The sequence below is a fragment of the Athene noctua genome, chromosome 2 (genome assembly GCF_965140245.1).
Source record: "Athene noctua chromosome 2, bAthNoc1.hap1.1, whole genome shotgun sequence".
NCBI lineage: Eukaryota > Metazoa > Chordata > Aves > Strigiformes > Strigidae > Athene > Athene noctua.
The window spans coordinates 127,809,555-127,834,536 of record NC_134038.1 but is presented as its reverse complement, the minus strand read 5'-3'; the positions used below and the strand labels follow the sequence as shown (position 1 = coordinate 127,834,536).

At 38.6% G+C, this 24,982-nt stretch overlaps 1 protein-coding gene across 1 annotated transcript in view; it reads right to left on the bottom strand.

The window, feature by feature from the left end:
• LOC141957946 (pituitary tumor-transforming gene 1 protein-interacting protein-like) overlaps positions 1-14,574 on the bottom strand; it is a 30,077-nt gene extending 15,503 nt beyond the window's left edge. The window contains exons 1-4 of the mRNA XM_074900248.1: positions 14,441-14,574; positions 9,960-10,012; positions 5,758-5,866; positions 1,811-1,919 (exon numbers count right to left, since the gene is read on the bottom strand). Of these exons, the coding sequence (XP_074756349.1) occupies positions 1,811-1,919; positions 5,758-5,866; positions 9,960-10,012; positions 14,441-14,546 (377 nt within the window). The 5' untranslated portion in view covers positions 14,547-14,574. The remainder of the gene's footprint in view (positions 1-1,810; positions 1,920-5,757; positions 5,867-9,959; positions 10,013-14,440) is intronic.
• Between the last annotated feature and the right edge of the window lie 10,408 nt (positions 14,575-24,982).

The window sequence follows — 24,982 nt, the reverse complement described above, 5'->3', positions numbered from 1 at the left end:
AAGGAAAATATAAGTGATGGCTTCTTAATCATTGAAACCCCATAGCTTAAAAACTTAGAAGGAATACTGACATTGCTGCAAAACAAGGTTACACCTAAGATGACACATCTAAGATGTAGAATTATATCTGTATTACTGACATTTCTACACATTTTCCTTCTTCCAATTAATTAAAAATGTTTATTTTGTGGAAGAGTCATCCCCAAAACTGAGGAAGCAGAGAGCAAAAGAATTCCTGCTGAGACTCAGTGAATTTAAAGCCAGCAATATATCAGGCTTCTGTGTAATAATACATTTTGAATCCTCCCAAAATACACTGGACCCCACTCTGACAAGATCTTTAAATCCTCTAAGTGTCAGAAGATTAAGCTTGACACTTTTGGAGTCCTGGCATAAGATGACTCAACTAACCCTCTATTTTTAGAATGTTACAGTACTGATTGATGACTTAGCTACTAAAACTGAAGTCTGGCACAGATCTCTCTTTTCACAGAAATCAAGCTTTATTTGTTGGCATGTCAGCCACAGGGGCCTGCCTACTCAGTTCTTCTGCAGAGGACATCGGCAGATCTTACATAAAATCTAAAACAGTTCTATACATCTTCAGGGCTTATCAGCACAGGGCTAAGGAGTTATCACTTTGTGCACTAGGACAGATTTGGTAGACCAATCTACCAACAGAACAGGTGCATGTATTTTCCTCAGGGAATAGAGAAGAGAATGACATGATATTGACAATTATTTTCTCCTTTCTTTAAAACCACAACTGTACCATATTCCTCTGGCTTGAAGGTCAGTACTAAACACTGTCATAAGTTCTTTAAAAACACCAACCCTCAAAGAACAATGAATTACAGATATGTGAAATAGTATAGAAAATATATTAGATCAAGAAATAAGGTCCACATTTTGTTCACGTGAGAAGTACTGAAGGACAAAAGGAACAGAGCTATCTGAAACTACACTGACTGAAAACCTGAACTCTAAAATGTCAGTAACAGAAGGAAGCATATTGTAGTGTCCTGATAAACAAAGCTTTCCAGGCATTTCACTAGAGAATAAGCACTGGTCACTTCACATGGCAGCACTGACTTACCTGTTTTAGCTACTCATCAACTATTTTCCTCCCTTTGAAGGATCTTAGCCAATTAGAGAAATACACCAGTAAGATAAGTTTTACAAATCCTCCAAGGTCTAAAGAACATTTAATTTTTGCAGTATTACTTTACTTGAAAACAAGTCATTCTTAGTATCTTAGAGAAAAAAAAGTATCATCTCACACTTAGAATATTTTGTTGAATTGGCAAAGACAGCTAATTACTTAGATACTGACTGCTGACAGATCCTAGAGCAAAATCTGAAGCATGGATACCAAGTGCTGTAGGACATTGTTCCTCAGTTACTTGTTACCCACCTGTTCCCTTTTTGCTGTACCATAAGCTTGCCTTGAAATAAATTACTTGTTCTGTTACTACAAGAAGCAAGTATTTATGTGGCCATGGAAATATTTCATGTCCAGTCTTAACAAGGAAGTATAAAATGTAGAAGTGTAAAGCAATAGCTTACGTAGTCATAGCATCATAGATGTGTTCTTTAATAACATGATTTCAATGCCATTCCAGCATCATTTCCAGTTATACTGTCTGTACTGAACACCTCTTTTTTGTTGTCTTTCTCAAACAAATGCAGCAAAGTGACCAAAACTGCTTCCAAATTAAAAGATTCTTAGTATACTGGAGAGTAAAAATTGTAGGCAGGTATGGAAGACCAGCACCTAAAGCTAATAAAGAAAACAAATAGATGTATTTACCTCCTGGAACGCCTTCTGCAGTAACAGCAGTAACAGCAACAGACTGCTACGGACAGCAGAATGAGTCCAGCTACTACAGCTATGGCAACAATTAAAGCCTCAAAGTTTACTGAAAAATACGAATATATTCAACTTGTTAGACTCCAACATCAATATTTATCTTTCTGACAATTCTTCCCCTCCTTCCCAGGCATTTTTTCATCTCTCTATGAAAAAAAAAAAAAAGAGAAAAATCAAACACAGTTCTGCGCATCTACCCCAGTTAAAACTGAGCATATCACATTCGATTTTTGCTACTATGCATAATCTACACTGAACATACATTAAATAAAATTACTCTTTACATATACCAAATCAAGTAATCCTGTAATACTTTATAGGATACATATCTGTGATTCCACAGTTCCACCCTCCCAGTCATGACCTTAGCCCATGTACAGCATGAACAAAAGTCATATAGATGCAGCAGTAGCATACACATATTACATGCAGCAGTTTGTCATCTTACTTCATTTTGCTCTTTCTCAATGGCAGATGATTTGAAGGAGCCAACATAAAACTCAATAAAAGTGCTAATTCAACTTCTACATCTAAAGAGCGATTATCAAATGGAGAGTGGGCTATTATTCCAACAGCATACACTATAACAACTGTAGCTGGTGTAAACCAGGACAGGACCTCATTCATAAAAAAGAATCAGAAACCTGATCTAGAAAAAAAGTGAGGCCCAAGAAGAAAGCAAACAGGATGATATAAGCAAAGCTATAGACACAACTTTGAGGAGTTATTTAAAGGACCTAACAAAGTACATAATGAAATAATTTAGGGAAGTTTTAACAACAGAGATAAAAACTAAACACCTCTCCCCACACATACCCCACACTATCTATTTTAAAGCAGGATGGGGGAGGGGGCAGGGAAGCTGTCTTCTCCCACATAAATCTCTCTGAACTCTGTCAGATTCAGCAGCTTCATGGTGCTGTAGCAACACAAAGTAGCTGCAATGCACTTTTTACTGCTGCAGGGCACTAGTGATAAGACGGTCAAATTTAGCAACTGAAGTTCAGAAGGCCTGTCCTATCTGATCACATGCACAAGCCAAAGAGTCTGTTACTCCTCTACAGATCTTACCAACTCATGTCTGCTCAAGGCACATCCTTCACAGATCTTGCCAAAGATTAGATCCTAGCAAATATTTTTGCTTCTGTGATATAATTTACTTGGTGCAGTTTATAATACAAATTAATACATCACTTCTAGTTACAATACACAAGTAAATTCTGAACATCTAAGTTCTGAAGTAACGCATTTCACCATACCACTGTTACTTCTCTACAAGTTACAAGTGATTACATATACTTCACTCAGTGAAGTAAAAAAAATGGTTTTGGTCTCCATTTTTTTTAAAGTATACAATTTAATTGAAGCAAAAAAATATTTTGAACCTAAAGTGCAGAAAAAAGACCGTTTCCGGTCTGCATTCCTGTCTCCACTATTTCATTTGCTTATTATTCCTGAAAAACAATATAATTAAGCTACTTTGTGTTATGCTGCTTCTATACAATTCTTTTTTCTTCACTTCTGGTTAACAATCTATCAGTGTCTTATTCATATAAAACTGTAACTGAAAGCCAGTCATTCGGTTTTGTCTTAAGAGTTGCAATATTCACCTTTATTTTCAGCAATACCGAGCCAATGCTCTTTATTTTATTTGCAAAAAGAAAAACGACCACCATGCTCACAAGGTAATTAATTTCCCTGCTGTGTCCAAAGAGGGCAGTCTCACTAAATCTATATACCCCCATGGCACATGGCAGCATATAATTTGCAAAAAAATACCCCAAACCCCACTATTAAGGAAATGCATATCTGATATATATGAAAAATATCATATTTTTCATTATTGTTTTGGGGTTGGGTGTTTTTTTTTTTCCTTTCTCCACTTTTGCTGAGAATGTGTTCCATTACAAAGTTTTCATTCTGCATTTAAACTACATTAAATCTAGAAACACAAATGGCACCCAAGCTAGAAGCCATTTCTACGGCAGGAATAAACTGTCAAGAACACCCTTAGTATCAGCAGATATCTGTAATCACCACTTTGAAAAAGGACATGTATTTCTGTACTGGGTGTGGCTGAGAGTTAACTTTCTTCATAGCAGCTGGAATGATGTCATGTTTTGGATTTCTGGCTAACAGTGATGAAACCACACCAATCTTTTGGCTGTTGCTGAACAGGCTTGAAGAGCATCAAGATTTTTTTTCCTCCAGTGAGTAGGGCTGGAGGTAGGCAAGAGATTAGAGAGGTCAGGAGTTGACACTGCCAGAACAGGTGGCCTACACTGACCAGAGGGGTATTCCACACCATATAATGCCATGACCAGCAATAAACCCCGAGGCAACAGAAGAAGTGGAAAGTGTACCTGGCTTCCAAGGTGACTATTGTTTGAAAATTGGCTGGGAATCAGTCTGCCTGTTGGATGTTGTAAGCAATCTCCTTTGCTTTTTTTTATCCTCTCCCCCTTTTTCCTTCACCTATTAAACCATCTTCATCTCAATCCATGAGCTTCCTTGGTTTTGTTCTTTCTATTTTCTCCCCCCATCCCATGGGGGCCAGGGGAGGGAAGAAGCAAGCAAGCAGCTGTGTGGGCACTTAGCTTTTGGCAGGAGTCAACACAGCACACTTCTAGAAAAAGATTGCTAAACATTTCACAGTGACAGCATTTACTATAATACTGAAAGCCCAATTTCCTTAAAAGTATGCCTTATCAGTGAAATTATATACCTTCTGTAGCTCTAAAAACCTCCAGAAGTTTAAGTATAAATGCCTTCTCTCACAAAACAAAGCAGAGCCCTTCTGCTAAGAACAAAGAATTGGTGAAGTTCTCCTGTACTGTCCAATCTAGTCCCTCTGTTTGCAGGGGTAAGTACCACTTTATCAAGTGGTAGCATTCAAAAACTTGCACATTCCATTTTAAGAGCAATCTTCTACTTCTGCTACTCTAATTTAGACTACTGCATAATATCACCACTCTAAGCATGATAACTTTCTTCTAATTTACAGTTAACAGTCACTGATACTTCAACCCACTTGTTTTTATTCTTTAGCCTCCTGGTGTTCATGAGCAAATGCACAGAAAGCAGCAAGTCTGCTTTGCTGGACTGAAGCTGTACTCTTACTTCATATGCCAAGCTTTCTCTGCTCCAGTCTAGTCTGACTTTAGACCTGCATACATGGTATTGCAAAAGCAGCTCCAAAGATTTAACTCCAATGGCAGCATATGTTCTGTACAGTATTTTGCAATACAACATGCAAAGCAAAAGGATATCTAAGAACAGTTAAATTATGCAGTACTACAATCTACAGCAGCACTCTGCAGCTTTGTTTTTAACTTTAACTGCATTGTCTTCAGCACTCAGACAACACTGTTTTTTCAGTTCTTTAAGCAAAACCAGCATTCCAAGATTTTCTGGGTGGCTCCATTCCCATGGTGTTGGTTCACTGCTGCGACTGGAACACACTATCAAAACTGTGGATCATGCACATCATTCAACATTAAGGAACTTTAAAAAGGTAAGAATGGTTGGCTTTTATCAACAGGGAATGACCTTATTTCTTCTTTGTATCTCAGAAATATGGTTTAAGAAAGGCAAATCCTGACTATGTTCATAAAATACCTGGAACATACCAATGCCACCAGTTCCCAGTCTAGACTTCATATTAAACGTTTTAAAACCACTGGATAAACACAACTATGCTGGCTGTTCACAAAGACCCCTCAAAAATGACTGTTTGGAAGTCCAGAAGATTAGAGATCATTGTTCCCAATCATAACCACTGCTTCCACCCTCCACCCCTCCAAATAAGAGTTACTAGAGCTGTTTCCTGATTATTTATCAGTACAATTAAAGTAATTCTCTACAGCAAAAGTAAAATTAGTACCTACTCCAGCAAACTCCCCATCGAGCATTTGAGAGGGAACATAATGAAGATGGTGGAAGAATGCTTCTTACAGGGTAATCAATACAAGTGTTGTTGGTGTAACACCAAAGGCACTGTGCAAAAGAAACAAAAACACCCCAAATTACTGATCTTCAAAAACAGTTTACAATTCAGTGCTCCTCTCCACAGACAGAATTCTTGAGTACAATATTTTAGGGATATATTGAATATGCTTTGTAGTATAAAACTTACAGAGTGGTACAGTTCCTAAGTAAGCCTAAACTGAATTGTGAATAAATACAAAGTGTACTTATAGGTAATAAATACTTAGAGTAGCTTGAAAATATTTGGGAACACAGAGGTGCTCTGTATAGTGGAGGATAAAATGACTTTGGGTTTATAATTACTGAAATTAACAATACAAAACCAGAAAGCCAAGTGTTCAGAATTTTAAAACATCTGATATCTTTAAGGAATACAAATACACTTACAATCTTACTTCAGCCCTGTATTTGACTATCAACAGAACAAAAACAATAAAGGACCCTTATAATTCTACAGGGAGTTTTGCTTCAAGGTAATAAAGAGATACAGCCTTATCTGATCTGTCTTGCAAAGTACATTGGGTATCTTAATTGTGCACACATATATCTGGATATTTTTAAAATTTTAAGTTTCTTACATGTATTATAATATGAACACATTTCTGCTTTTTATGCTACCCCTAAGCATCAAGCTTAAGTTTTGTTTTTCATCTGTTAAAATACTCATTCAAAATTCCTTTACCACACAACTCAACCAGTGAAGAAGTTTTGGGTGATAGTAACAGGAATCCTTGACAGAACAGGGTATTTTCAGGTTAATTATAAAGACAGCTCATACAGGAACTATGCTTTATCTAACAGTACAATCAAGAACATCTCTGTCATACATCCTCAATTGCACAAAGTATGTTATCGTGCTCTAAAAGGTTAGAAAACATTAAATAGAAACTGTTTGAAGCAGATTCTGCTCTCCTGAAAAAAGTGGAGACAGACAAGAAAGATGCATTCCTATTTTGTAATTCACACACTGTACAAGTCAAACATACCCCTAAAGACACATCAACAAAAGTAATTAAGAAGATAAAATAATCTTTGCCAAAAACCTGTACTCCTAAATTTTAATTTTAATCAAGGATGTTAGATAAGAACATGGTTATTTTTGTTGGATCAATTATTTAATAAGAATTAACAGTTCAAAAATAATGATTAATGGGAGCAGACTAAAGGTCATTGTTAAACTTTGTTCAAATGTAATGCTAACTCTGTTCTGAGTAGGAGGCTGAGCTAGATGACTCATGAGGTCTCTTCTAACCTGAATGATTCCATACTGTTGGTGACAACTAGAAGCACAGAAAGGCCAGTGGTATTCCGAGGGAGACTACTGCAAGTAGCTATTAAAAACGTGTGTAGCCCAAAAGGCAATACCTAATGCAGCTACTCATTGGTTCAGAGGCTGAAGTAAGAGAAAATATTTCAATTGACTCATTCCCAATTGAGTCAGTGTCAAAATCCAGTTAGAAAAAAGCCTAAACACCTGAGGGAGAAACATTTCCTTAACTCTGATCCTCACCTACATAACCTAAAAATGAAAACTGAAAAGATTTTATTTTATTTAGAAGTTAATCATATATCCTTTGCAGCGTATGCTAGTAACCACATTCACACACTGATGAATATATGACTTTATTTTAGTAGAGTCTCACATGGATAATGAAGTGCAGCATCATTAATTCAGTCCACACTCATTTTAAGGACATATTCTCAGAAAAGGTAAGATAGCAACTACAAACACAAAATGAATGCTTCTTCCTCTATAATCAGATAGATGTAGTCACACAAGTGACTACCATCCCCACCTTTCCTTCAAAAAATTGACTGTATTTATTGACCATATAGTTTCCTATAGCTGTTGTTAGCTGCTTTTTTTTTTTTTTTTTTTTTTTAAAGCCTAGCTTGCCTAAAACCCATTTGCTACAAGACTTTAGATTCCATACATTTGTTATTAGGACAAAGGTGAGAACGATAAAAAAAGCAGAAGGGAAAAGTGTGTTAGCAGACTACTCAGAAGTTAAAAATGAGACTTTGGAAAATCCTCCAGAATGCTGAGGCTCTAGACATGCACGAGATTTTAAAATATAGTCCTACCTTTAACTAGAGCTAGCATTATGTATTTTATCTTCATATGAAGTTAGAAACATGCTTAAGATGTTAATCAATAGATATTTACACATTATCTGGTAGCAGATAAAGTTCTCAAATTTTAACACACCTGATAATCTGCTAGTCATAGCAGTAAATATTTCTTCAAAGTAAATAAATTGAGTTTCAGGATTCAACAGCTCCAATCAAAACACTTGTGCCATTTTTTAATGTACCATATTGTAAGGAATAAGATTAAATGCAACAGTATTTGTAAAATTACCACTCAGAACTTATTGATGAGAAAATAGGTATTCATCAGCTCTGAAGACCAACCCAATTGCAATTATGATAAACAAAGTTTAAGCATTTTGAATTAAAGTTCTATTTAACTCAAAATTACAACATTTTCAGGCTTGTTTGGAATTTTTTTAATCTATTCATCAAATGTCTAATTTTCATTTTCGTCTGCTGCTGCTATCTATATTATCACCAATATGAAAACCTGATTTTTTCTACCAAAGCAATTAAAGTAACTTCAGCAATCCATTGCTTTTGTATTGTTCACACAAATGCTCATGGCTTTATTCTGTAGCTTTTTTTTTTTTTTTTTTAACATATGTGCGAATTGTCTGAATCAAGTCTAAACTACTTTCTTCAAGGTTAACACTAACACTATTGAAGCAGTTGCCCGGAATCATCCATCACTGTCGCCAAAATAAGCCTGGACAACGTTATTGGTTTGACAGATTCTGAAAATAATGTATCTAACTTTGTTACAGTGTCTTCAGTACACAAACACAGCTAAAGGATTTATTTCTCTCAAGGTGAACACGTCTCTCAGGTTAATAAAAGTTGCGCTCATCTACCTGCAGCAGCGGCGGCAGCACTTATTTAAAGTGACAGTCACACAAGTGGTAGTGCTGAACTATTATATGGGTCTGACAGCACACAATAATCACATCAGAACAAGATGATTAATATTTTTTCATTAAAACGCCAAAAGACGCATAAGACAAGCATAAAACAGGTAAGTTCAGATATTTCTCCATTTTCCTAGCAAAAGCTTTGCAGTAACTTATGTAACCTAAAGACTCCTGAAATACTTCTTTTCAGTGACATCTGAAGTTAGAATCTGAGACAACCTCTCCCTTTAAACATGAGAGTTTCTTCTACTCTGCAGGTACGGGCACCTTTTGCACACTTATCACAACCCTTATAGTGGAGATCAAAGGACAGAGCAATAAATTCAGCAAAAGACAGAGAAATAAATTTTATTAAGTATCTGCACTGTTGCAATCTCACTGGAAATCTAAACACTTTGCTACCAGAACAGTGACCCAACGTGGCAGTCTTAAGCACTTGTGGTCTGTGGTAGTCAGAAGAGAGGCCGAAACGTCTGAACATCTACAAAGCACTGATCCAGTCTGCCTCAGTTAAATGCATTCCTTGGTGCATCTCCAGAGAAAGGCATTTCTAGTTTATTTACATTAATTTCCCAGTTCTCCTATTCAGCATACAAGAAATGTAGGCGTTTTAGCCACATAAGATTCGGTTTATTCAGTTTCCTTGTATAAAGACATAAACTTAACTAAGAGCTGCTTGCAAAATGAGGATGAGTCTAAACCAGCAGCAACACCAACTCGTTCAAGTGCACTATGAAAGCATTGAGCACACACTGAAACTGGAAGCCTGGATTCTACAGGGTCTGTCGTCTCCAGAAAAAGCAGAGAAATACCCTGAGCGACCAGATCATGGACCAACCCTGGCAAACTGAAAGCACACTGGCATCGAGTATAACAGAGGGGAAGCAGCACATCATCTGACTCTACCATTTAAATAAGAACAGATACTAAAAGTGACTGTTCTTGACTTCCTCTTATTATGGGTAGTTTGACTAGATTCACCATTAAAAACAAAGCAAACATGCCACACCCCAACAGTCAAACACTAACATCTTAATTTCATATTAAGTGGAAAAATCATCAAATTCTCATTCAAAAAAAGATGTTAAAAATCTTACCGAAACATTTTTTAGACATTCTTCACAGGACCTCTGGGAAAACTCTGAACATGCTGGAACAAAAACAAAACAAGAAGAGATGACATTTATTTTTACTCAGTAATGTCAAGCATTTAACACAACATTTAGCCTTTTCTTTTTGCTACTTCTAGATACAAGCAACGACTTTGTAGTGAAAGCTCGGTAATCCCATTCCAGGGAACTGTAGCAGAGAGAGATACAAAGTATTTAGGTTTGACCTCTAACACAGTTAGGGAAACAATTCAAGCTTATCTTTAACTTCAGTTTGCTTTCTCTAAGGTCAACAGAGGAGATACAACCCAAGAGCCTCCCTGTATCTCCTCCAGAGTTCTAAGACTTCTACACTTCAATTTAGAGAACACTCCAAGTTTTGCAGCTTTGGAAGCCTAGCAAAAGCTGACCCTTGCCTAGGGTTGGTCCCCCTTCCATAGATACTAAACTTTCTCTAAGGGAAAAAGTTTTTAAAAGATAAAGATCTCCAAATAACATGATTTTAAATAACAAAAAAAATTATTTCCAAACATAGGCCAAAGTTATTTTGTAAGAGGCCAACAAGAACTCCAACAGATGTTTGAAAATCCAGGGGATGCAGAAGGACTTAATTAATATTTTCCTTGAATTTTAGAAAACTTCTAAACTAAAAAAAGAAACTATTTACTGGTGTTCACATTCAGAGGATTCTAGCTAAAGGCTATAACTTACATTTAGAAGTACTGCATGCTTATTGTCTTAAGACTGGTCTTTTTTTATCCACAATGTAGCCATAATTCATTGCCCAGAGGACCAGATATTATATCGAAGTTTTAACCTAGATGAACCACCTGACAGATGAGGGGGAGTCTCCGCTCCTGGTCTGAACCTGGGTGTTTCTTCCAATAATTGTAGTTCCTATGATAATTTTTAATACCATTTAATGAAACCGACTTTTGATTGTTTCCATGTATATCATAAATATGAGGGGAAAATATCTCCAAATAAGGAATCCAATTCTACTTTTAATGAATAACTGCATCAGTCACAAGCAGTTATTAATCTGAGCTAAATTATTGGCATGTTTTGAGACAATGACATATTTCAATGTTCTCTTTTCATAATTCAAAATTAGATCTTTCCAGTACTAATTCTTATTAAATGTCTTTTATGTACCAGTATATTTAGCTTTAATATATCTGCACAGATAAAACCCACTGTTTTATCCAGTACCAACTAACATTGTTACCAGTACCAATTAACTGGGAACCGACGAAGGCACATACACCAATTCATGGGGAAAAAAAACCCAAAACACACGAGTAACAGATTCAGAAATAGTTCTCAGCTTAAATTCAAAAATTTTCAAATGGTATTATTCCACATGGAGTACCACGATGCTTATTATAAAAATTCTTCATTCCATTTTCAATTTCAGATTTAAAATACCTAAACAAACCAGCTTTCTGAACATGAATTAATGAGGTACTGTCAGAAGCATGCAAGTACACCAAGGGCTTCTAAGAATGTGGTTTAAGTTACATTTTCAGTAACCAAACCATCTACAGCAAATTGAAGAAATGTAACATTCCTCAGATTCTTATCAAAGAGGGTAATCTCACAAGCTTTATGTGCTGTTTATCTTCTTTAATTGCCTGCCTACTGACATATTATAGCAGATAACCTATATTGGCATATAACCAAAAAATGGGGGCTTAAATTATTAAAAAATTAAGACTTCTATTATTTATGTTTATTCTAAAAAACAACATAAAAGAATCTTAATTAAAATACTTCAGAATATGTCATCACTGTATGTATCTCAAAAATAAAAACATCTTTATGTACTGTTGTTACAAAATTTAACATTATTGTGAGCAACTGAAAAATATTTTTTTCCCCACTGTGCTTTATATATTTCTCTGGTCACCTAACTTAGAGATACATAAGTTTCCCAGCAGTTACTGGGTCCTCCCCAAAAGCAGAAGATTGAACAGAACACCTCAAACTGAAAGAGAAGGAAAAACAAAGAACCCCTCCAAACCACCCTGCTAGAGCATTATGTGTACCAGCACATTAAAAAATTCCGAACTGTTGTTGATTCAAACAGATATCAAGCGGACAGTCTCCTGCCAGTATTTCAAGGGATTACTGCATTATCTTCATCAGGGGAAAAAGGAAGTGTAATCCATAGCACCAATACCAACAATAATTCACACTGTATTTTAAACAGTATTTATCAAACATAATCATTCTTTCTCTACTGGCACATAACATCAGCATTAATCACCTAACATATAATAAAATGAGAAATCATTTTTATATACCAAGCCAGGTTTATCAAGCTGTGGAAGCATTATTTTGATAATTTTTACCAAAATAGTTTAGCGTAACACCTTGTACAGAGTCAACTGTAGCTGTATGAAGGTTATGCTCTCACAAGATAAGAAGAAGCTATTGCTGTTCATGCACTTTTTTTTGGTTACAACTAGAAAGCTGACCACACATATAGAAATTGCACTGAGTTAACTATACACCAATTACCTATATGATCTCACTTTCTAGGACACATAGTCGTGGACCAGGGTAACAATGCATAAATACAGAACAAACAAAGGCTGTTCCTTCACAAAATTAAGGTAAAATAGAATAGCACTGTCAATAAAACTTTTTTGTTTAACAACAGCTTCCCACCCTCCCTTTTCCAATATGTATTTGTACATAAAGGTAGCATATGCAGAGATTTATTTATTTTTATTTTTAGGAAGACAGGGGTCTATACCAGCATAGACTAAGGACTCATGACTGCCATACAACCTTAGGAGCAGTGAGGAATGTGGGGGGAACTCATTATTCCATTAAAAAAAACCCAACAAAACAGTGAAACTGCTCAGTCAGAAACCTTTCAACACCTTCACTGAGCTTATTCATGACTAGTTTATTTTAATTTCTTCTGTTCCCATTCTCAGGACAACACTGTTCTTCAACAGTTATTCCCTCCTACTGGTATAAGGGTACTTTCTCCAGGTACTCTTATTCCCCCTCAACCTACCTTCTGCTCCAGCAATTAAAGCCATACTTTTCTTGGTGTTTTCTGAAATAGGGACCAGTACAGCCTTTGTAATCCTGCTTTGTGCCAGTCCAGCCCTGCTGAACACTGGTGCTGAACTTGTGGAGCATTTAGCGGGACGGCATAAAAGGTCCCACAGTCTCATAAAACTACTCTCTCTCCTCACAAAAGCATCACTTCAGTAACTGATATGCATCTGACAGTCAACAAGTCTACCTCCTTTTTGCCAACTGTTTCGATTTAAAATACTAGTTGTATAGCATAACAATCCCACCTTTTTCACTTTAACCTTATTTCTAATATTTATTCCTTAAATGTCACCCACATCTTTCTGTATAATATCATGATCCTTCTCTAAAACTACAACCAACTTAGTGTCATGAGCAAATTCCTAAACTCACATAAGAATAACAATACGTGAAAATTTCTTGCCTAGGGAATCCATAAGCGACTCCACTACCAATTCAGCCTGATTTTTGTATCCGACCAAACCCTTTGGTTTCACTTGTTTCGCAAACTACTAGAAAGATGCTGATTAACTTGCAGTTATTATCAGGCCTACCTTCTGTTCCTTCCTCTGAGAAATACCAACTGTTCCCTTTCTCTTCTGCCTCAAGTTAGTTGTCTCACAAAGTTGGATACTGCCTTTCTGAGCATAAACCCTCCCATAAAAGAAATGAAGCAACTCAAATTGGACTCTAGAAGTATATATCAAAGTCCATTAGAGATCCCCTAACTTAACACAAACTAACCTGACATGTACCTTTCTGGTCAAGACTGCTAACAGCAACCAAGTTTGAGGACTAGCTTCATTTACCAACTGCTTTCCCAAAGCAGCTACGAGATAAACGAATCCAAGAAAACAAACAGGATGACAGGAGCACCTGCACCGGCTTCTCCTTCTAAGCCACATTCCTTCTCATCGGTCAGGACAGAGAAAACCTAGGCGACTGCCGTCTCCTTGCAGCAAAACTCCCGATAACGCCACGGCCTCACACGCCGGCCAGCAGTACAAACGCTAGTGCCATCGCCCCTTCCTTTGGTGGGAAGCTTGGAGCCAGCCTCTCGGGAGCGGGCTGCCTGCCCTGCCCCAGCGGTGGCGAGGGAGAGCAGGCGAGCCGGAGGCCGCAGGGGCGGCTGCCCTCCCGCCGCCCGGCCCCGGCCTGCTCCCAGGCAGGGGACGAGAACCAAAGCGATCCCCGAGCTCCACCAACTCTCCGGAAGGCGCTCCAGGGCGCCGCTCGGCTTCTGCAGGTCTCGAGGCGAGCGGCGGCCTCTGCCCGTCCCTCCCGCCGTGACCCCCGCAGCCCCCTCAGGGGCGAGCGCGGTCCTGCGGAGAGGAACACCTCGGAAAGGCCCGCACGCACGGGCGACCCCGCTCCGCGGGAAGGTAGGGAACGACTCCCCCGCCCCTCCTTACCCTGCGCCGGTGCCGGCGGAGCCGCGGTGGTGAGGTGCGCCAGCCCCATCCCGGCGCTGCCCCACACCAGCGCCAAGACCAGCTGCCACCGCCACACCGCCGCCATCGCCGGGGCCGCGCTCACGACAACGGCCCGCGCGCGCAGGCGCCAACTGCCCCGGCGGGGGGCGGGGCTCGGGGCGGGGGGGCGGGGCTCGGGGCGGGGGGCGGGGCTCGGGGCGGGGGGCGGGGCTAGGGCTGGTCAGAGAAGGGAGTAAGGAGGTGGAGACAATTGTGAAAATTTGCCATGGCCTTCCCATTTTAAAAGACCAGTGAGTTGTTGGTTTTCCATGGTGACCTGCCTCTTCGGGCCTTACAGAGGTATGTAGCACTCTTTGAAGTGCTAAAGGGTATACAAAACACCCAGGCAGGGCTGCAAGATACGACACAGGAACTAAACAAACCCCAAAGCCTCTGAAGTGGCAGGGTAAGGACACATAGGGAACTCTGGGCACCTCGATGGCCTTAGACAATTCTGGTTAGGCTCTGAATCGAGTCCTCAATGACCGGTGAAGTGAGATACCCTGCCATGCTTGGACAGCCAACCTTGCTTTAATTAAATGATGCTGTAGATGAACTTTATTAGCCTCTCTGTGATCATGCTCAGGAATGGGAAGTTTGATATTGGGCAATCAATAGCTGAAGTACCGGTGTAGGTTTTTTTAGTGCTGAATAACTCTGCTCCAAGTAGGAACCAAACACTCCCTCTAAGTATGGCACTGCTTCAGTCAGCAGTGACTCCAGTTGCTTGTGACCTTCCTTCTCAAACACAGCAGCATTTAGACCACTTTGTCTTTTGTAATGATACCACTGTTATTATTGAAAGTATTGCAATTGGTTTGTAGGCATAGGGAGAGCAGATCTTAGCTGTTTGAGATGCTTTTGCAAATGCACTGGAGCCTTAACAAAGAATAAGATAAATGTTCTTCACAGTACTTGACCTTGCCATCCTATCTAACTTTAGACACACAATGCACCTTACTGCAGAGATTAATCTCCCTAAAATCCCACACAGCAGGAGATGAGTAACTCCAGGAAACAGTTCAGAGGAATTAGGATAACTGCTAGTAACTCTCATGACTTAGGCCAGTGTGTAAAATTAAAGGGAACAAACCTGAGTGTTGTTGCCTGGTTCCAAGGTTCTTGGCCCTCAATGCTGACTGCACCAGGATGGCTTTGTGAGAGATTTGATGGTTGAAGGGGCTGATTGGAAGTTGCCCTTACCTTAAATTAAGTTTCAACCTGTGCATTAAAAAGTTATTCACATTTCATTTTGCTTATATCTTCTTGGATTTTTTCCAGCAACACTGGAGTCCCTGCTTCTCAGTTTTCAGGGAGTGTTAGAAAAATAAATCCGAAGTGTGCGTATATTGGCCATTTGGAAACAAAGATATTTTTACTTGAGCTTAATGTAGGACAATACTGACTCATGACTTCAGCCTTCAGCTGGCTGAATCATAGAATCGTTTGGGTTGGAAGGAACCTGTAAGGACATCTAGTAAGGTCATCTAGTCCACCCCCCCCTGCAATGAGCAGGAACATCTGAAGACCAGGTTTTGCCATGTGGTCAAGTCCATAAATCTTTATGTCTGAAACACTTCTTTTTTCTCATTTCTGTATTCTTGAGTCACATGGAACATGCTCTTGGAATAGTAGAGACAGATGAGTGACAAAGCTACCAAAGATAAGGAACTGTTTACACAGATAATAGCAATTCAATAGACTATAGCTAAGGAGGCATATGACAGACATGTGTAAAGTCATGAGAGGCATAGAAAAAGTTAACACAGAATGACTGTCTCTTCTAATACAAGACCTAGAACATATTTATCAAGTAGAAGATTAAAAAAAAAAAAATCCTTAGAAGAAAATAAAGTGTTTGAAGTATAGCTAAGATGTGAAATTCTGTCTTTGGGTATTAAGGACACTAAAAGTCTAGATTAGTCCAAAAAGATTGGATTTGTGATGAATATGTCTGTCAACAGTTATTAAATACCAAGATATTACCTCTGGTTTAGAAAGTCCCTAAACCACACTGCTAGAAGGTGTGTGCAATTGCCAAGGAAGATGCCAAGATGCATTATATGATTTCTTCATTCTGACATTACTCCTTAGGCATCTGGCATTGTTGACTGCCATTTTAGGTGAGATACTGAGCTAAAAGTGCCCTTGAAATTACTTCATAGAGCTGTTCTCATTATTTGTTTTTTCCCAAAACTTACATTCTACATAACTTGGATTAAGTGCACCAAATTATGTTTGAGGCAGAAGGAGAGTCCTCTAGCTAATTTTTTATATCTTTATTTTGTATGGTTTTATGTATTCAGTGAAAAATTACTCTCATAAAGCAACTCAAATTCCAAGCCAGATATTTTCTTGAGTTGCTTCTAGTATGGTTATTCTAAAGGAAGTATCTTTTAGCTGGAGCAAAGGGTAATGGGAAATGGGGGAAAAAGAAGAATTTGCTGAGAGCTCTTCGGAAGTATGGTTACGTCCATCTTCTGTGATCTAGCTTCGTTATTCCTATGGGGGACAAAAACATTAACATAATTTATGAATGGCTATGGTAATTCTCTCACAATAGCTATACTTACAGTAATGAATCACTTTTTTTCTTGCTTAGGTAACCACTCTGTCCACAGACATAAATTCTTATGAAATGGAGTGTAGAAGACCTGAAAAAGTGATCTACTGAGAAACTGGGTTTCAAACAAGCAGTATGTATTAAGATTACAAACAAAAATAAAATCCCCGAATTTAAACAGATTTTGCTTATTTCTATCATAATTCTATATACATTTCAAATAATAACAAGGATTTTTCTGCCAGTTCTGTAGATTCTACCTTGGGTTTTGAACAGCATTTCTACTCATGTATTTTCAGCAGCAGCTCTGGCCCCTTTTCCTCATCTCTACTCCTCCCGTGTGATAGAACAGCTGAAGGAGCCTGGGTAGCTGAACAAAGAATGGATTGGGCTGACTCTTCTTTTTTTTTAGCTGGTTTATTTTCAATTTTACCAGTGCAAACAATTTCAAGGGTGAGATATGAGTTACAAAGTCTGTGTGTGTTCATCTGATTCCCTTAATGACAGTATTAATTCATCACTGTGAATGAGTTTACCCAGTTTGCCTGATTACAATATGAGTAAATAATTCAGCTGATAAGTCATGTAAGTGATTAGAATGTCGCTTTTTTTTTCATTGCTGTGTTTGGTTTATGGACATAGGCCCTGGTAAAAGGCCTTTTACTGCAGCAATACCTTGTTCAGAAAGGTTGTTTTAGTTTGTGGCTGGCTGGATCATGACTATCTTCAGTTTACAATTTGATGTGTACTTCGATCAGTGTACCCAGAAAAAGGAGTCTGTACCTCTCTCTGGATGCTTGTTCTTGCATTCAACAAACACTGTGGTATATGAACAAAACCATTTCTGCAGTCCTATATGAACTGATGCAGCTGAAAGTTAGTTTTTCAGCTAGATCAGTGATACCCTATCTGGGTCACTGAGCAGGGGACCAAATTCTTGTGCTGGCACAGCAGAGGAGGAGTTGTGAGGACATGACTAATATCCCAAGGAAGAAGGAGGACCTCTTTTTTTCTTTTCTCAGTTGCAGGACCATCTTAAATGCATGTTGCCTTCACATTAAGGCTTCACTGAAGTCATGCAAGAAGGTACATGTGAGGTTTAGTTAAAGTGGATTACTAACTGTGATTAAATACCTATGCGGAGCACATCTGCTGAATAAGAATGTGCACCTTCATATAGTCATCCTTAAGAGTGTATTCAGATTCTAATAAAATGGCTCTTGCAACTATCTTATTAAAATTCAAAGTATTAATAATACTATTTTATAGAGGAAGAGGTCCAGCCACAAGTTCAGACCAAAGTTTCTCAAGGTCAAGTAAAGAAAATTAGATCTTCCAGGACAATATCCACCTTCTGTCTTGTAATAACCACCCTTCCATAAATAATCTTCACTGAAACAGAACTGCTAGAGATCCTAAAAACTAGAAGTGGTAAGTATCATAAACAGATTAGCTCCAGTCCTGCAAATACACAGATAGCAGATATTTTCAAGGGTTAGAACAATGCTGTATACAGGGGAAGTGATATATGTTATTCAAGGCTTTGCAATTTTGCTATAAATACAATGGCCCAATTTCACCTTTCAGGCAAACCCTGAGATTAAACCAAAGATTAAATTGACTGTTAAATAGTCTTAATAAATTCGGATGTAATCATCTGAATAGTACTGGGATAGTTAGACAGTCTTCTCAATTGATGTGGGCCCTTGCTGCCATGGAAATAAGATTTGCACCCATGGTGATTTTTGGCTTGCAAAGAGGGAGCCTAGGAGAATATGCAGGATCACTTCAGTATCTCTGCTAAGGGTGGTGGTAAATAGCAGCTGATTTTCTTTGGTTTTCTTTTCACAACACTCAGGTGACCGCACACAATATTTAGGCAGTCAACATACTGTTTGAAGAGTATGTACATAATTACTCAGTTATCTTTTGGATATACTGAAGGATAAAAATGTTAGTCTCATCAAAAAAGACATATAGTGAAAATTTCTGCCTTCTGACTTTCGCAGCTCATGTTACATGTGAGGTTTTTTCTGAAAAGGAATAGTTGTGAATAGCACTGCTATGTGCACTGTTCCGCAGAATGGTTAATAGTACTGAAATGCAGTCAAATTGAATTGTAGTCTATTGTTAGGTTTATTGTAATACTACTGTGACCAGAATGGAAAGCCAAGTGCTTCAAAACCTGTATTTTGGTAAAATCTGGCAATGCATAAACAGCTGTTAACATTTAGGCCTCTCTAATGTTTCAAACAAGGGAAGAGCAATGAATTTTCTAATATAACATGTTCTGAGCTGGTAACTTCTAGCAGGGCTAACTGATTTATTTTGAAAACCATTGGATTTATCTACACAATAACTAATTGTTAAATGCAGTGTTTCTTGGATATAAGGGCTGATTTGTTTTTTGGCTGAGCAGTGTTGCACAAAATATTGACAGACTGTTTGTTTAATAAAAATGATTGATACCTTAGCATAGACTGTTGTTCAGATCTCCCAAACAGGCTGGTTGGTTGCAGTATAGGTAGCGACGGGAGTTGCTGGATCAGATGAGGCTCCCCTAACTGCTTCTCTGCTCAGTTCTCACAACCCATCCAGCCTCTGATCCTGTGTGACTCCACTAGCACATGCATTATTGATTGCTGTAATTATTTTAAACTAATACATCTTACTGTATTATTAATTATGTGCAAAAAAGACTGTCCTGTGTGACCATTTCTGCATCTACAGGAACAGTTTCTACAGATATTTACCAGCATCTTATTTGTGTGCAATCTGGTCAGTTCTGCAGCAGGAACCACCAGGAGTGTCTGGAAGGGCCAGATTCTCCACCCAGGATGTTAAATGACACATTTAGGCTTAGAAATTTGTCTTGGCCCAGCAGGAGCTGCCTGGGAGGAATCCTCAGCACTATCTGAAATCCCCACCTGAATCCTCATCCCATCTCCCTCGGGAGTTAGATCCTTTGTTGCAGAGGTGGTGAGGAGCTGGGTCCCTCACTTTGTCTTTGCTCAATTGAGTCTCTCTTCTGTGCAGGGACTAGCTGAGGAGTTCATGGACCACCCAGGGAGTTAATGAGTTTAGTGCACTGAGTGTGCACACAGGGACATCCCTAAGACCCAGCTACACCACAATTATCACTGAAGGACAACTTGACTTTCCTCTGTATGTCTCACATAAAGCTTGAATTCCATAGCTCTTGCCACGGCACCTCTGTAATTGAAAGCTGTGCTGAACAGCGTTCATCCAGCTGTGAAGCAAGATAGGCAACTCATGATTTCCTGTGGCTTGCCTTCTGTCCTGTGGTTTAACCGGCCACAGGCTTTCCCCGGGAACATGGCTGTACTGCCACATGGATCATGCTGGTTTGCTTTCTGCTGTTTAAAACTGCTGTTGCTCCCTAGAGATATGTCTTTCCAAGATTCTGCTTTTTTTCCCCAGAATGAATTAATGTAATGAGACTTAATTTCATGTTTTGTATTCATCATTGGCTTTGCCTTATTCAAAGTCATAGCTGGGGCAAGAGTCATAGCTGGGGCAAGAGAGACATTGTAGAGCTACAGTCAATTAGGGTAAACAGGAGAATCATAAAATGGAACAGCCCAACAAAAGAAGGGTACCGTTGCATTCCAGCAATTAATAACTTCTCTTGATGTAAGATATCAGCTTAAAAAACTGACAGAAAATATCTCTTGGCTGCTGTTTCCCAGGATTTATCTAAATTTTGAAAGGTTTCTTTTTGTAAAACTGATAAAGATCAGCTAACAATTTAATGCCAGAGTATGGGAGAAATATTTACCCACACAGCTGCTCTTATTTAGTCCATTTTCTGAACTGCTAGGGGACGAGATTTTCCCTTGGCATTTCACAATCTATATCATGATGGTTCAGTTGGATGCTGGATCTTTTTCTTAATACTGTGTATTTCCTGGCTTGTCAGCACTTCAGCTTTTCTTCCCCCTGCTGCAGGCCTGGATTTGGTTCTGAATGCTATATAGCTATGAAAAGACTGTAGTACTGATATCTCGTATATCTTCTGATTATTTTCAGTATAAAGTGCTAATAGAATTTCCTCCTTGAATCAGCTGAAGTAATTCGACAATCCTAATACCAGAACATCTTGCTGTACCTTTGATCTATCTTTCTCTCTCCATTACCTTAATTCCGGCTAATTAAGAAATTGTATCTGTATCTAGTTACTTTCCAGAAGTTTTGTGCAATACCACTTCTACACCACTGCAGAAAATGAACCCCTTCTATACTTTCATATACAATAGAAAATTCCCATATTTTAAAAGAGGAATGTATCATTCCAGCACACATCCCAGTATTACTTAATCTGGAATCTTGACTGTAGCAAGTACTTGCTCCTTTCAAGAAGTGAAGATACAGAGAAGTTATTATTCATTACCGTGTTTCACAATATAAACTCACTTGTATTATCCAAAGCAGAGAACTATGGTTTCAGAAAGTAGTATTACACGTGTTCCAGTTGACACAGCATCTTGCCCAAATCTCCTTGCTTGTGGTATGGATCTGAGATGTGGAGAATTCGGGAGTTTACAAATGTCTGCAATACACACACCAGACATTTTCAAAAGAAGTCTGATCCCTTGTTTTGATTTACAGATCGTTTCTTCCTAGACAATGGGTGAAAGACTTGTTTATGACTGGTTTATATGCCTAATGGGGATTTTCAATTTATACCTGATGTGCAAATTTCTGATGTTTTTCTCCATGCCTGTGCCAATGGAAAAGGAAGTCCTGCCTTCTGCTACATTCTCCTTTCTTATGTTCAGTCATCATTATGCACTTATCCATCAAGAGACACAATATACATGGTGGTTGGACACAGACAATATTTTCAAGAAATATAATTACGTCAAGTCATATAAGAATCAAGTCATACTTTAAGAGCTCAAGAAAACAAATGAATAGCTTTCAGCCATTAGGAACTTGTGTTTATTCCTGTTAGAAGATGTGACAGCTGGGCACAGAAATAAACCAAAGGAAATGTGTTAAATTACTACAGCAGAAGATTATCAACAGCAAAATGAAATGAAAACACTGTAAAATTAGCTGTGAGAAAAAATAATTTCCAGAACTGACCTGGAAAACATGATTAATTTTAGTTTGCTAATTTACAATAGTATTCAAGCAAATCCAGTCGTAGGCTGCATTATCTATGACAGACCATACAGAAGCTTCTACAGACCCTTGTGACGTCTCTGGCATAAGGTGTCACCTGAGACATTGTCTTGTAAAGCTGCCTACTGGAGGGCTGCTGTAGAAATCTGGACCCAGAGAACTAACCTGCCCACACTAGGAAAACAGGGAGAAGAGCCTAGAATTCTTCTGGGAATAGGGCTGCCCATGAAACAAAGACAGCTATGATGCATAGAAAGGGTCTTAGATGAGAAGGACAATTTTTTAGCCACAGAAACTGTTGAAGGGAACTTTTCTTCTCAAGAAACAGTAATTTACTTAGCTGACTTAGAGTCAAACTCAAAAGCTGCAGGGATTTTTGCACTTCAGTATGCATACATAAGCAGCTCAGAGGCATATTTCATCAAATGGTGTTGTTTTCATGTTATCTATCTAATAAGATCTTTTTGAGTTCTCTTCCTGAGTTTTAAACCAGTAAGTCTCCATGATGTATTTGAATCTTACCGTGAGCAGTGAAATCTAGTCCAAGAAAATTCTGTTCTGCCCAGTGTTCAAAATCTCCCTCGTACAGGAGCTCTAAGCAGATTAGTGCTGAGAGCCTGAGAGAATTACACCTCTCAGGTGATTTCTCAAGTGAGGCAGACAGGCATCAGCTGCTAAGATTAGTGGTTCTCAAGGCTCTTATAACTCCTTGGCTAATTAAGGTGCAGCCACATGGCGTTTTAAAGTGTACATGCAAACTAACTGGAACTGTTGTACCATAATGAAGATGAACTCTGTAACCCAGCAGCAGCTAACCAAAGAACTGCTGAAAGCCCCACCAGCGCCTCAGTATTCGCTAAGCTGCAATGCCAGAAACCTCATGTGTTGTGGCTGCCTGTGTGCCACCAGGCTTGCAGAGCCAGCTCTTTCCTACTTGTTAAGCTGACTCTCCGAACTATTTGCAAAGGAAATATCCTCACTTCTGCGGCTGTGGAGGTCAACAGCATTTGGTCAGAGTTGTAGATGACAAGTCAGATCTGAAGGTGCCTGCACTACAACCCCAAGAAAGAACAGAAAGGTGAATATTTTATTTTGATGACCTGGACCTGTATTCTCAAAGTTCTCCCATTCATCCCCTTTTGTGAGAATGTAACTCCTTGTCAGTCACTTCCCGAGGTGATACTTTTGCCAGGAAATTCAACTTGTCTATAGAACACCTTAGCACAGCAGAAGAAAGAACCGGAGCATTTTATTGTTGCTGACTTGATTAAAAAGTCAAACAGTGCAATAATAGTCATCCATGATGCTGAGTCTTCAAACAGAGATAACACTAAATCATTCAAATCTCACCTAATGCAAATATCTTAATATCTGACACCATTTATTAAAAAATTAGCTCTTAGTTTCTAATATCATTATCAGTTGAGATTTTTTTAAGACATACGTGGTTTAAAGCAGTGTATTCTTCAAATTCAATAAAAAAGTCCAATCTTTTTTTATGCTTCATTACCATTTTTCCTCGCCATACCTTCTTTTTCTAACTGAATTAGGATGAAATGAAACAAACTTTGAAATGTTTTGAAATGTTATTTTTTGCCTTGCTAATAAATGGTCAATGTTTTTCTTGAAATGCAGCATTTTCCACAAGTTCTACAATTAATAAACACAACACACCTTAAAAAAAAAATCAAATTAGCACAGCCTTTCTTAGGTAAGTTGATCATTAAGTGAGAAAACAAAGGTCTCAGAGCAAGACTTGATGAATCAACCTAAGGCTGCCATCTTGCCCTTCCACGTCCATTCACATATCCCCACTGCCTCCTTTGTGTTGGCAGTAGAGCTTGTGACCAGGAGAGAGACCAGATTAACTGCCTGGGAGGCTGAAAACTAAATAAGCAGAAAAGATAAATAGCAAAAGGAGCAAGAAGATGGGTTTTCATCTTCTGGTAGCAGACAACATTTACATATGCTTAAGCCCATCAAAAAATCACATGCTGAAGCCTTAGTAGGTCAGAACATGTCTGCATTGTTAAAGATACATCCAGGACCTGTTTTAGGAAACAACTTATTTTTGACCTAACTGCTAGTATTTATTTAAACTTCAATGTGAATTTGTAAATGATCTTGCATATTTGTTTATGACTATGTTGTGGCTTTGGGAAGAAAACTGGTGCATTATCAATGGTTACAGACCTCCAGTTGGTGGAAGTGCTGTAATACGGGGTAGTGAGACTACAGAGAGGCTGGAGAGTGCCAAGCTTTGGTGCTAAAATGCCACTGCAGCTTCTGACATGGCAGGTAGCTAGGAAGTGGTGCTCAGCCCTTGGGTCAACATCTGTGGTTCCCAAGGACATGTACTGCTTGGGCACTATTCATACGCCGTGTTTTCAAAGTTTTGTTTATCATATTCTGGGAGTCTTTGGTGCTAAGTGAAGCTTATTCAAATACTTAAAACTTTAACTACGTATTTTTCTTTTGTTAAACAGAAACTAGGAAAACCACCCTGCTCTTGAAGTCCAGCTTTCTGGTCTCTCTCCTAAAATCAGCCTTAACCACTCATACCCTCCAGCTCACCTCAATTTCTACTGCCCTGCACTCAGCCTTTACGTCTCCTTGCAGCTGCTACACCCAAAAGACAAGCCCCCATCCCTAGCTGCCTAATACCTGAATGAACAAATTGACTGTTTGGAACACAGATAAGAAGCAGTTTTGAAATCAGAAAACACCCTCTTACCCTTTGACGAGGCCTCTGTGTATTCATCCTGAGGAAT